General features: G+C 49.4%; 1 protein-coding gene across 1 annotated transcript in view; it reads right to left on the bottom strand.

The window, feature by feature from the left end:
- Positions 1 to 1,838: 1,838 nt before the first annotated feature.
- FAM3D (family with sequence similarity 3, member D) overlaps positions 1,839 to 13,665 on the bottom strand; it is a 23,500-nt gene continuing 11,673 nt past the window's right edge. Inside the window, exons 7-10 of the mRNA XM_006892280.1 lie at positions 10,401 to 10,451; positions 6,634 to 6,718; positions 5,129 to 5,255; positions 1,839 to 1,928 (exon numbers count right to left, since the gene is read on the bottom strand). Coding sequence (XP_006892342.1) covers positions 1,839 to 1,928; positions 5,129 to 5,255; positions 6,634 to 6,718; positions 10,401 to 10,451 — 353 coding nt within the window. The remainder of the gene's footprint in view (positions 1,929 to 5,128; positions 5,256 to 6,633; positions 6,719 to 10,400; positions 10,452 to 13,665) is intronic.

Raw genomic sequence — 13,665 nt, 5'->3', positions numbered from 1 at the left:
CTGCCCTTGAGGGGGAGACAGGAAGTGGCCAGGCACTCATCTCCTCCACTCCAACTCCTTCAGCAAATGGCTGGTGGACGCTGGTGTATAAACGCCCCCGAAGTCAGTCTCTCTGAACACATGAGCTCAACCCCAGCCCCTAGAGACTTCCTGTGGGCCTAAGCTCCAGTCACCTACAGTAGTAGTGGTGGTAGGGGCTGTGGAGTTGGTTTGACCATGGTGACTCCATATGACAGAGCAGATCTGGCCCACAGACTTTCCTAGGCTGTAATCTCTATGGGAACAAATTGATAGATCTTCCTCCCAAGGAATTGCCGAGCGGGTCCAACCGGCTCACCTTTCTGTTAGTGGCCGAGCTCCCTCCTACAATGCTGGACCGATTGAGAACCAACCAGATGCTGTCAGGTTGACATGACAACCACACGCGTGTCAGGGTAGAATGTTTACAGTGGTCTGCAATGGCTGAATCATCAGAAGTAAATCTTTCTAGGGGAGCTCTGGTGGCCTAGTGGCAAGAAGCTGCACTGCAATCCCAGAGGAACACGGTTCGAATCCACCAGACGCTCTGCCGGAGAAGGAGGCGCAATATCCTCCTGTACCAGTCAGATCTGATTTGACGGTACACGCACACAAAATAAAAAAAAAAAAAAAGAAGTAAATCTTTCTAAGTCTTTCTTTCAAAGTGCCTATGGGGTGGGGGTAGTGTGAGGAAATTGGAAGAATCTGGTCTGAAAAACAATGTATTCAAATTTTGGCAATAAATTAGTATAATTAAAACAAAACAAAACAAAATAAAAAGCACAACAAAGTGTCTCTAGGTGGACTTGAACTTCTAGCCTTTTGGCTAACAGCTGAGTACCTTAACCCTAGCATCCAAGGACTCTACTGGAGTAGTAACACTCCTTTACAATACTCTGTAGGGAGTTGTGTGTTTGGTTTTTTAAAAATTTTATTTATTTATTTTTTTAAAATCATTACTTATTCCATCACTCACCTGTAGGAAGTTTTGCTGACTGAATCCTCCTTCCGTGTGATTTACAATGATGGGTCAGCTGTGAGTCAGTTCTGATTCAGCAGTAATGAGCTGGGTTTTCCCCCCTCCCTTTTATTGCCTGCCTTTTCTTCCCTGTCTCATTTTCCATCTCCCAGGCCGTGTCTCCTGGTGCTACCTTCAAATAAGCCACCTGTACCCGAATTCTGCTCTGGGTCTGTTTCCCAAGAACCCCAAACCAAGATGGCGGAGAAGCTTCCTCTCAGGCTGCCTCACAGTCTTACTTTCTCAGCTCTTCCCCCTTCTTCTACTCCAGCTTGGACTTCTGCCACCTTCCCTTTTAACAGCAGGTCATGGCAATAGTCTCCATGCCCTGCGTGTCCTTCTCCCTGGACCTCTGACACACTGCTGGGAACTGAGGGTTTCTGTCACACGAATCACCGTGGAACAGTGCTTCCTCCCAGCTGCCTCCCAGTGGGGCCTGGAGCTCTTCCTGACATGTCTAACCTGTAGTCCAGGAGAACTGAACACTAGACCGAGCCACTCCCTGGGAGAAACGCTGCAACTCGAGCAGACAGAAAGGTCATTCTAAATAATAAAAAATAAAATTTAATTCTGTTCACGTGTGGCCAGTCCTTCCCCTGACAGGAAGCACACCTGTTCTCTCAGCAGAAGCTGGTTCTAGAGAGACCCTCTGAGGCTGGTCACCTCGCAGGCAGGTCATCTCAGCCTAGTGGGAGAGTCTGGCTTCCAAAGAGAGGCACTTGTCATAGAGTCTTCCCTTCTCTTGGCTTGCGGCCATCCAGGCTCCCAGTCCCAAGTCAGGAGTTTCTTCAGGACCCAGGGCCTAAAGCATCCTCTGGGGCACACAGCCCTCCAGCTCGAGCAGCTCCGGCCATCCCTCGTACTTGTTTGTCTCCGGGTTGTTCTTTAAGTACTGAAGAGAAAGGAGAGACACACACGCCTCAGCATTGGAGGGAGGAAGTTTAAGACACAAGCTTGGATTTGAGCTGTGATTTAAAACCCACGTGCCACTCCTTCTACCCCCCCTACTTCATTTTCACCACTTCCCTATTAGAAGGAGGCACTGGAGATTACCTCCCATTCCACAGACGGGGAAACTGAGGCTCAGAGAGGGAGTCTCAGAGATGGGATGAGGTTCTTTGTGTGGAATGGAGCAAGGGAGGCTTGGGGAGGTTTAAGCCCTTTTGCCCAAATTCTCCAACCATCCCCTCTGTTGCTGTGACTAGGTTCTATCAGGTCAGCTCAAACACAGTGCCCAGCAGAACACAACCCTGGTCAGTCCTGTGCCATCCTCACGCTCACAGCTGTGACCAAGCCCACTGTGGCAGTCACTGTTCCCAGCCACACCAGTTTCTCCCATTGTTGTGAGTTGAGACATGGCATTGAGACAGAACTGGGCTGACCCTCCAGCCAGTTACCAAAGGCTGTAAGCTGCACTGGAGATCGCTCCTTTTTCTCCCTCAGAGGAGCTGGTGGTTTTGAACCTCTTGCCTTTGTGTTTGGAGTGCAACTCCTTGTCCACTAAGCCATCAGAGCAACCTGCCAATCCCTCCAGGACATCGTAAATGACTATAATTATAACAACTATAATGAAAAGTCTTGCAGTTCTTGGGTGCTTGCGCTGTGACAGGCCCTGCTCTAAATGCTGTGTCTATCTGATCCTGACAATAACTAAACAGAATTGCACATAGTTACCATCCCATTCTACATATGGGAAAACCGAGGTACAGAGAGCCAAAGTCACTGCCTGTGGCTGCCCAGCTGGGAAGTGGTTGGACTACTGCATAGTTATCAGTTGATCTAACACTAACACATATAGAAAAATAACAGAATCACTATTAGTGGGATTGTAAAATGGTACAACCGCTCTGGAAGGCAGTATGGCATTTCCTCAGAAAGCTCAACATAGGAATTCCATATGACCCAGCGATTCCACTGTTTAGAATATACCTTGAGAAAATTAGAACTGAGGCATAAACGGAGACTTGTACACCAATATTCATAATAGTGTTATTCACCATCACAAGAACATGGGAACAGTCCAAAAGTCCAGCCACAATGGAATGGATTGAGAAATTGTGGTACATTCACACAATGAAATACTACGCAGGATGTAGGAGCAATGATCTTGAAAATTACTACCTAACTTGGAAGGGACTGTAGAGCGTTACGCTAAGTGAACTAACTCGGTCTGATATAAATTCTGCATAAGACCATTATTGTAGAAATAGATAACTGGTAACGTGTATCAGGATCTAAGGTGGGGGAGCAGAGGGGTGAGGATGGGAGGGTGGGAGGTAATCATAGGTGGAGAGAGGGTGGGTTAAGGAAATGGGAAAGACCTGGTGTGAAAAGCAATGTATATGAACTCTGTAAGTAAACCAGTATAAAATAAAAATTTTATAAAAGAATTAAAAAAAATCAGTTAAGAGTGTATTTCAGGGGAGCTCCGGTGGCCTAGTGGCAAGGAGCTGCAACTACAATCCCACAGGCACACGGTTCGAATCCACCAGATGCTCTGCCGGGAAAAGGAGGAACAATCTCCTCCTGTACCAGTCAGATCTGATTTGACGGTACACTCACACAAACATTTTAAAAAAAAGAAGGGAAAAAAAAGAGTGCATTTCAAAGGCTAAGGGTAAAACAGTTTGATTTACAGAGGGAAAAAGCAAATGCTAAAATCTACTAAAGGAATAAAAGCAGCTCACTATTATGAAGAAAACAAAGTAGATTCTGCTTCTCTAAAACCCAGCCCCCAGGTAGAGGGGCGAAGGCCGTATTCATGAGGCGGGTGGTGAGTCCCAGTCAGGCGGCAGTAACGATCAGGCCGGGTGGTAGTCCTGGCTCAGAGCTTATGGGTCTGGAACCTCCATTTCCACAGGAGAACAGAGCTCACTCAGCCTGTGTGACCTCCAGCCCTGCCTCTTGCTAGACTGTGATCCTCCTGACTTCCTTCATCTATAAACCCCCAAACCTGTTACCCTAGTCTGTTCTCACTCTGGGTGACCCTAAAGGACAGAGAAGAACTGGCCCTTAAGGCTGTAATCTTTAAGGAAGTGGATGGCCAGGCCTTTCTCCCACAAAGCGGCTAGTACCTTCAAAGCACCAGCGTAACGATAGCAGCTGAATACTCAACCACTGATGGGGTCGTCTCCCACCCCCAGCTCCTCAGTCCCCACATTTGGATCCCTCACAGCCCCTTTTTCCCGGCGGCCTCATACTTGAGACTCTCCCTCCAGACTCCGAGAGATGCTCCCTCTTCGCAAAGTACCTCAAGGGGCCTTGGAGCCCACCTGGTCCGAGTCCTTCCTGTACAGGTGAGGAGTCTGAGGCTGGACATAGATGGGACTTACACCAGAAGTCAGATGTCCTTCCTGGGACTCTGTCCCCCCTCACCACACAGCCTCCCTCACAGCATGACCTTTGCTTTTGCCAAACCACATCTCTCCTCATCTTCCTTTCCTCCTTTCCCTCCTCCATTGTAAGTCTTTGTTTTTCCATGTATATGGAAACTCTGAGGTCTAGCGGTAAAGAGTTGTGCTGTCAACCAAAAGGCAGGCAGTTCAAGTTCACCAGCTGCTCCATGGAGAAAAGTTGGGCAGTCTCCTCTTGTGTAATTTACTGCCTCTGAGAATTCCCTGGAAGGTCAGCTATGAGTCAATTTCACCTCAATAGCACATAACAACAACAACATATTCATATGTGAGTCACCTCCTTTCTACATGGTCAAAGCAGCTTCCTGTGGGGGTTACTGATGGTCAGATACCCTGACCCCTGGGTGGCTTCTCCACCCCCCACCCCCCCCACCTTTTGTGGCTATTCCTTCCTTCAGAGTAGCCCCTGGTGGGTGAGTCAGGTGACCTTGGCTGATGTTAGCAGTTTGCACACAACTACTAACCAAAGGTTGGTGGTTCAAACCCACCCAGAAACTCTACTGGAGAAGGACCTGGTGAGCTGCTCCTTTGATACCACAGGGAAGATAGCCTTCTGGGGCAGGTCTACCTGGTGCTGGTCACAGTCAGAAATACAGCAACAGGTTTACAGGTACGTGCTTTGGGCACCTCAACCCACACCTCGGCCTTCTCTGGGGCTTGGAGGGAACCAGGAACCCACCTGCTCAAAAGGGGTTTTACTCTTGAGGTTTTTGGCCCCTATGAAGACCCAGCTGTCCCGGAATCCGAGCTTCGCTGCATAGGAGCTCCCCAAGTTGGAGAAGAGGTTTCTGGTCTCATCATTCATTCTGTGGAAGGCAGAGAGGGCGTGAGTGGACAGTAGGGGTCGGAAGGGGCTTAGAGGGTGGGACAGGAGGAGGACGCGGCTCACAACGCCCTGCCTGCCTCACGTTTGGGGTCTGTGTCTGGTGGGGCCCCTGGAAGGAGGCCTCAGTCATGCTCCAGAAGAACAAACATGTCCCAGGCTTTCCTCTCCAAAAGGGGGACTTGATGGGACTGGAGAGGTGCGGAAATATCTTCTCTTCTGGCAACAAATATAATGTATATTTATTTGAAAAATTTAAAATAAATCCCAAGTAACTAAAAAATATAGTCACACTATCCTTGACGTAATTGCTGTAAATAATTTAACTCACAACCCCAATGTTAATTTCCCATGCACTGAGGGTTCTACAGACTGCTCCCAGCCTGCTTTCCTTCCCTCAACCCTCAAGGAGGAGTGCTTTTCATTTTCTTACCTACTGCCTACATCATTGTTGCTTCAGTATACCGTAACTTATGTGTACATGAGACAAATGATGCCATATTATTTGTTATTAAGTGTCATAAAATTGATTTCGACTCACAGCAACCCCATGTGACAGAAGAGACTTGGCCCACAGGATTCACTAAGTCGTAATCTTTATGGGACAGGAGCCATGGTGATGAAGTGATTAAGCACTGGACTGCTATCAGAAAGGTCAGTGGTTCGAACCCACCAGCTACTCCTTGGGAAAAGGGTGATTCAATCTGCTTCCATGCAGATTTCAGCCCGGGGAAACCTTCTGGGGCCATTCTACTCTGTCCTGCAGGGCCGCTTCCAGTCAGACAATTGACTTGTCAGCACACAACCACCTTTATGGGCGTAGACTGTCAGGTGTTTCTTCTTTATAAAATTTTTATTGTGATTTGAAGGAAAGTTTACAAAACAAATTGGCTTTCCATTTAGGAATTCATACACGTTACTGATTACAGTCTCCACATTTTAACAGCACTCTTCCCACTTCCTCCCTGTTTTTCTTGTTTCCACTCATCCTTCTTTTCTACCCCTTCCTGCCTGAGGAGATCTACCCTTGGGCAAATGCTCCTAGGTCTTTCACTCATGTAGTTTCTGAGTGGGTTGGAATCACTAATATTTTGGTTAACAGTTGAACTGTATGACCAGGGCTCCTAACATATCATGGTGCAGCATATATCACCATAGATCATCACTTATGTAACCTGCTAGCTATCAATGGACAGAGAAGTTGTTTCTAGTTTTTTGTTGCTGCAACAAAGTTGTGATGCACGTGAGAAAATCCCTCTATGTGTGTCTGAATAATCCCTGAGGTGACACAGAGTGGAGCCACAGAAGAGATGAAAGGGGGTAAGGGGGTGCAGGGTAGGGAATGCAAATGTCCCACTTACTTGGTCCCGGGGTCATCATAGGAGGCCACAAGCACCAGCGTGCCCTCTGGAATTTCCTTAAGGAATTTTATCAAGAGGTTGATATCTGGTCAAGGAAGGAAAAGAGGCTCTAGTCATTGAGGTTATCAGATGTACTGCACTGGGCAAGTCTACTGTCAGGGAACTCTCCAAAACACTGAAGAGCAGCGAGGTCAGTTTGAAGACTAAGATGTGCCTGATTCAGCCCATGGTCTTCTAAGTCATCTGCTACGTGTTAGAGAGTTGGGCAATGAATAAAGATGATACCCGGGTGCTCCCTGGAGGTTAAGATGGTGAAACTTTGTCTCTTATACTTTGGACGAGTACCTAGTTGAGGCTGTTCCTTGGACAGGGACATGCTCAGAAAGATGGAGGGTCAGTGAAGAACTCCAACAGAAGGATTGACACAGTGACTTCGGCAATGGGCTCTAGTGTGTTAGAGATGATAACGATGGCGCAGAATAGGGCAGGATTCAGGTCTGCTGGGCTTAGGGTCACTATGAGTCATTCAACTAGATGGCACCCAACAACAACAACAACAACAGTCATTTAGAGAGAGCTCTGGTGATAAGCTGCACTGCAATCTCAAAAACACATGGTTTGAATCCATGGGAGAAGGATGGGCAATCTCCTCACCTGTGATTTACGGGGCAGCTATGAGTACCAGTTCCAACTCTGTGGCACATAGAAATAACAGCAGCAGCTAGCGGCCTAAGAGGAAGAAGCTGTGCTGTAAGCCCAAAGGCACGTAGTTAGAATCTACCACCTGCTCTCCGGGAGGGGGATGGGCAATCTCCTCCAGTGCAATTTGGTGCCTCTGAAAACCCACTGGAGGGTCAGCTATGAATCGATTCTGATTTGATGGTACACAACAACAACAGTCATTTAAGGGAATGGATTGTTAGTCGACCTCTTCTATTTCCTTGAGTGGGCGGGGGGGCAGGAGGGATTTGAGGGAAGCTCCCTGCAGCCCTGGCCCTGGAGGAGAGCTTATGGGGGTCTAGTGGGTGGAGCAAGGTTGGCCACTAAGGTGGTCGGGGTCTGGGATCAGGACATTGAAGGTGATTCTAGCATGTTGTGCTGTGCAGAGCCACGGTCCCTGGGCACAGTCACCTTTCAGGACCCTCTGGGTTTTGTGTGTCCCTGACTCTGCCTGTTCCAGACACCCTTTCCTTACACCCACATGCCCCAGACAACCAGGATGTCGGACAGGGAACGTCATCGTGTGCTATTAAACCTATTCAGCTTTATGGAGATCTCGCATGGCAGAGTAGAACCGCCCCATCAACTGTAATCTTTACGGGAGCCAATTGCCAGGTTTTTCTCCTTTGGAGCTGCTGGCTGGTTTTGAACTGCCCCCTTCTAGTTAGCAGCTGAGTGCTTAATTATTGCATCATCAAGGCTCACTCCCAAAAGCTTTTTCAAAGACTTGATGTTGGAGCTTTTATGTCAAAAACATTGCTGTTGCTAGGAGCTCTCTTAAGGCCTCCAGATTCTGCTTGTGTTTGCAGACAGTGCGATGGGCTGTCTTCTGGGATGGGCTGTGCATTTGGGAAAAAGCCAGAGTGTCTCCTGTCAGTCACCGTCCCACCATCAAAAGCCTTCCTCCCCTTTTACTTCCTGTGGGCAGGGGCAGCACAAGTCTTTACCACTAAGCCACTAGAGCTCGAGGCAAAGCATTTAGAAACGGTTTCATTTTCCCCCCCTTATCATCCTGACAGCAGATTGCCTTGGTTTGGAAACACCTGGACGAGGTGAGGGAATTAGGAGCAGAAGAGAGAAGCTAAATTAGATCTTCCTGGTCCCTCGGGTGAAGAGCGCTGGTGGTGAAGTGTAGAACGTGTGGAGTTTCTAAGCTGAAGGCCAGTAGTTAAAAATCTACCAGCCGCTGCAGATGGGAGCTCTATGAGTCAGAATCAATTAGACAGCAGTAGGATTGGGTTTGACCCTCTGGCCGTCAAGATGGACCACTCTGCAGCAAAGATGCAGGTTATCATTTACCTCTGGCATTAGCCTCACCAAAGGCCCTGCATTTCTTAGATGGAGAAATGGAGGCATGGAGCTACCGCTGGCTCAAGTCTGCAGCCTGAAGTGTCTGATGGCAGAGACTGGATCTTTAACAGAAACCTGGCCCCAGGCCTCCCTGCCATCCACAGGGCTGGCAGGAGAACGTGTGCAGGTCTCTGAATCTCTTCTCAGCCCTCAGCCCCGCCTGCCCCCAGAGAAGTCTGTCAACAGTGGAGCATGCAAGTTCCCCATTCACACATCCTTCCCTATCAGCAACCCCACCACCACCCGCCCCCGCCCCTTCTTAGGGATGGGCTCAGAGGACCTTTTGGAGAGGCTGCCAAGGGCTCTGGATGTAGGCTGTGGGCTCCAGGCTGGTGAATCCTGGACTCCTCACCCCGAAGGCAGACAGGCTGAAAGAGGGCAGCTCAGGCCCTGGACTCCCTGTGCCCTGCTGGCTGACGTGCACATCCCAGGTGTGGCTCCAGGGAGCCCATTCCCACATCCCACCTCAGTCACCACCTCCCTTTCTCCTGAAGCTGAGAGGACCCCCAAAGTCTGGCTGCCTGCTGACTTTCTCCACTTGGGGTCACATGCTTAGGTGCCTTGTCCCTGAGGGTTGAGACAAAATAAGGAGGGGAGGGGAGGGGGGGGGAGAGGAGAGGAGAGGAGAGGAGAGGAACCCAGATCTTTGGGAGTAGAAAAGTTCTCATTCACTCTCTGAGAATGATGAGGCCAGAGCCCACACCCATGGGGCACCCGGAGGGCTGGGCTTCAGAGACGGGAGGGAAACAGCCCTTGTGTCATTGTCAGTCAGTGGGTGGCATCTGGAGCTGGGGCTGAGCCCACTGTCTTTGGAGAGCGGTCAGGGTTGGGGGGAGGGTAAGAGTTCTTCTGGGTACAGTCCTGCCAGATGGCTGGTGGATGGAAACTCAGGTGCCTGGGGCCGTAGACCAGGGTAGGTCAGTGCCCCGTCCTGCTGGGTTGTGCTGAGGTGTGGTTGCTAAGGCGAGGCCATGCACACAGAGAAGCTCAAAAGGACATCTTGTAAAGACATCTACAGACAGAGCCCGCACCTCACAGCTGGTGTTTCTGACCTTGGGAAGCCAGACTGCTCCTGAGTCTACTAGAGGCTCTGGGGACCTTAAGGTAAAACACCTGCCTATCTGAGCTTTAGCGGGTATAGCAGGCAGGACGCCCTTGTTCCTGGCACTTCAGTGCTCCTAGGCCTGTCAGCTGCCAGCACCCGTGTTCTTTGCCTGAGGGCTGTCTCTGTTCTCTGAACCCTGCTTTGCCACCTTCAGGTGCTGCAAGGGCCAAGGAATCACCAGGATGAGCACCAGCTCCGTGGGCCAGATCGGGACATCTCTGAGGGGAGCGTTCTACATGAGCTTCCACGATTCCCTAGTGGGTCTGAGCCCCAGCTGCCCACAGCGGGAAGCGGCTTAACAACACTCTCCATTGGCTTCTTTTCTATCATTTCCACTCCCCTAGGGAGCTTCCTTGAGGTTTCCTCCTGAGCAAACCATGTGCTGGGATTCTTATCTCAGGACCTGGCCAGGGAGAGGTCAGAGAAAGAAAGAAGGACGGCTTCATCCTTCTGTTAACTCACAAAGTGACCCCTTCTCTTCATCTCCTATAGAAACAAGCACCAATGGTCCTGCCTCCATTGGCTTCCTGCCTCTATGGGCTTCCCACCCCCGGAAAGGAGCCTGGGCCACCCCAGCCAGACCCACACCCACCTCCAGAGTACATGTCGAAGGAGCTGTGCTTCAGCATCATCCCCGTGGACCCTGGGGGGTTAAAGAGAACATAGCCATTATTTCCTGTAATGTGTCGTTCCACCTGCCAAATTGCTAAAGATGGCTCCTCTTTGGCTGGCATGTCTAAAGATTAAAAACATAAGAATTGAATAAAACCAGGTCTTATGGAAAGCATGCAGGAGCCGTAAAGTTGTGGGGCTGAGCTGAGAGGTACAGAGTGGTTGAGGGATTCTGGAAAAATCTGGGTCTCTGCTCTGTCCTGCATGTCCCAATGTGTGTTGTAGAACACTAACCTTCATTTTTGAAAAATTGATACAAGGAATTGTATGAATGTTATTAGGTGCTGTTGAGTTGCATATGACCCAAAGTGACCCTATGAACACCAGATCTGACCCCTGTGTCATCTTCACACTTTCTGACATACTAGGGCCTACTGTGGCAGCCACTGCTTCCATCCACCTGGTTGAGGGTCTTCCTCTCCTTCGCTGACCCTCTGCCTTTCCAAGCATTATTCCCCTCTCCAAGGAGTAGCTTCTCCTAGCAAAATGTCTAAAGTATGTGAGGAGAAGCTTTATCATCTGCCTCCAAGGAGCACTCTAGCTTCACTTTCTCCAAAACAGATCTGTTGTTCTTTTGGCAGTCGATAGGATGTTCAGTGTTTTTCTCTAACACCACAGCTCAAAGGCATCAATTCTTCTGTCATTCTTATTCATTGTCCAGCCCTCAGATGCATAGCAAGTGATTGGAAAGTTCATGACTTGAATCAGACACACCTTAGTCCTCAAACTGACATCATTGCTCCTCAATAATTTGGAGAGGTCCCTGACTGCAGACTTTCTCGGTACAATATACCTATTTCCCGACTACTGGTACTAAAGAGTGTGTTGATAAATTCAATCAGATGTGTTTAGAGTATAAAGAAAGGAAGAGAAAGCCTAACTGTAAAACAATAAAAATAAACTATCATCATCATTCCAAAAATCTTGCTCCTATAGAGCCAGTTCTGACTCAAGAGCCCTTATGCTAGAAAGCTCCTCCTCAGAATTTTCTTGGCTGTGATATTTATGGAAGCAGAACAACAGACCTTTCTTCCACAGCACTTCTAGGTGGATATGAACTGCCCAGCTTTTGATTAGTAGCTGACTGCAATGTTTGCCCCAATCAGGAACTTCTAATTATCATTAAGACAAAAATATCCACTGCTGGAAAGACTCTGACTCACAGAGACCTAATGTTATTGTCAGGTGCCGTCAAATCGACCAGGACACACAGCAACCCTGCAGAAGAGCAGCACCGTCTCCTGGGATTTCCAAGACCAGAAATCCTACACCGTTGGAGAAGTGGTAAGCAGTTGTGCTGTCAATCCAAAGGCATGCCTTTCGAATCCACCAGCTGCCCCTCTGGAGACAGGCAGGCAATGTCATTCCGTGTGATTTACAGCCTCTGAAAAGCTGCTGGAGGGTCAGCTATGAGTTGGTACCCACTCCACAGCTCAGAACAGCAAATCTTCGGGGGAGCGGACTGCCAAGTCTTCCTCATTTGGAGCATGGCTGTTGGGTTTGAACCACTCACCTTTTGGTCGGAGTAGGTTCCAATTCATGGCAGGCCTCTGTAGGACAGAACAAAACACTGTCTGGTCTTGTTCCACCTTCATAACTAATGACACGTTTGAGCCCATTGTCACACCATGTGTCGATCCATGTCATTGAAGGCCTTTGTTTTGCTGGTGCTGGATTTTAGCAAGCACAGTGCCCTTCTCCAGGGCACTGGCCCCTTCTTTAAATGAGGTGAAGTCTCATCACCCTTGCTTCTAACCAGCGTTCTGGCTGTTACTTCCAAGAGTCAGTCCATGGTATATGCCTATACTTTAATCTCATCTATTAAAAAAATCTGCAGTCTGAGTTCTCAGATTCTTGAAGACCAAAGGCTTGTATGCGGACTCAATGTTATTCAGTTTACTTAGTTTGGTAATCGTGACCTGCGTCTGTCCGTTTTGCCGGCGGTGAGACGTGAAAAGGTCGAGGAACTGGTGTTCTGCAATTTTCACACATGGCCACTAGATGGGGGTGTTGCAGAGGCGATCGCCGCTCTACGATGTCTGCGCTGTGAGATGACTGAGCAGGAGGGCGTGGGGGTTGGGGAGGAGAAGCGGTGAGCTGTACCCTCAGGGCCTCGCAGCACTCCTGCCTGGTGTGCAGGAGGGGTGGGGGGAGTGTGCTGGTTCACCTTCACCCCCTCCAGGATTCTTGGAGTCACAGTGTCTAAACCCCCTGAGGAGGTTCAGGCTCCCCTGGGGCCTTTGAAAAGGAACCTCTGAAACAGCTTTTATGATATGCTTGCTTTTACTTTTTTATTCCCCTGAAATGGTATGATGCTGGAGCGGAGTTTGAATAGTGTCTTCTGAATCACTGGTTCCTTAAAAATTGAGAACTATTGATGTGGCCTATCACCCCAAAGGCGGAGAGGGGTGGGGAGGGAAGAACCCTGCTGATTAGAATCAGGATGAATCTGACGGTGGGGGGCACAGACTTCTCTTTTTTTAGTAGTTCTTTTGCTCTTCTGGCTCAGAACACAGGTGACAGTGAGGCCCGAGAGCTATTTGTCAGGAAACCCCAGAGCTGGGCGGTACTGGGTGTGCACCTTCAGATATTTCAAGAAATTCAAGTGAGCAGCAATTCCCACCTGGAGCCTGCCTGACCTGGATTTCAATCTCGCTGATTCTGCCATTGGCTGTGTGGCTTTGGGCAAGTTGCCTAACCTCTCTGAGCTTCTATTTCTCACCTGGAAAATGGGGATCTTGAACAGATCCCCCGTGCAGCACTGTGCTGAGGCTAGGTGAGATCGCTAGCACATTTACTCTGTGCTTGGTGAAGGCGAGCTCTTGTGACTGTTATTTTATCCAGTGGCCCTTGAGGTGGATGGAGGGGAGGCCATTTGAAGAAGCTTCCTCGGGTTCAGGCTGAATGCTAAGAGCACTGGGTCAGGTCCCTGATGCTGGAGCCCTCACCTGGGCCTCCCGCGGTGGGGTGAGTGAAGGGTGCAGGGGTGCTGCCACCAGGGCCACCATTCCAGTGAGAAACGGGCCCTGGCTAACACCAAGAGCTTGGAGTCTGCTCGGCCATCCTGCCCCAGGCCTCTACAGGCACCCAGGAAGCTGGCCCTGGCTGTCCTCTGACACCCTCCTGGGCAGCACCCTACTCATCTCCAAGCCATGGCTTGCCCCCAACTCAGCTGCTTCTCTGGA

Source organism: Elephantulus edwardii, unplaced genomic scaffold, assembly GCF_000299155.1.
Source record: "Elephantulus edwardii isolate Elephantulus edwardi_28Jun2011 unplaced genomic scaffold, EleEdw1.0 scaffold00113, whole genome shotgun sequence".
Classification (NCBI taxonomy): Eukaryota; Metazoa; Chordata; class Mammalia; order Macroscelidea; family Macroscelididae; genus Elephantulus; species Elephantulus edwardii.
The sequence above is the reverse complement of the archived record's forward strand: the minus strand, read 5'-3'. Positions and strand labels throughout refer to the sequence as shown.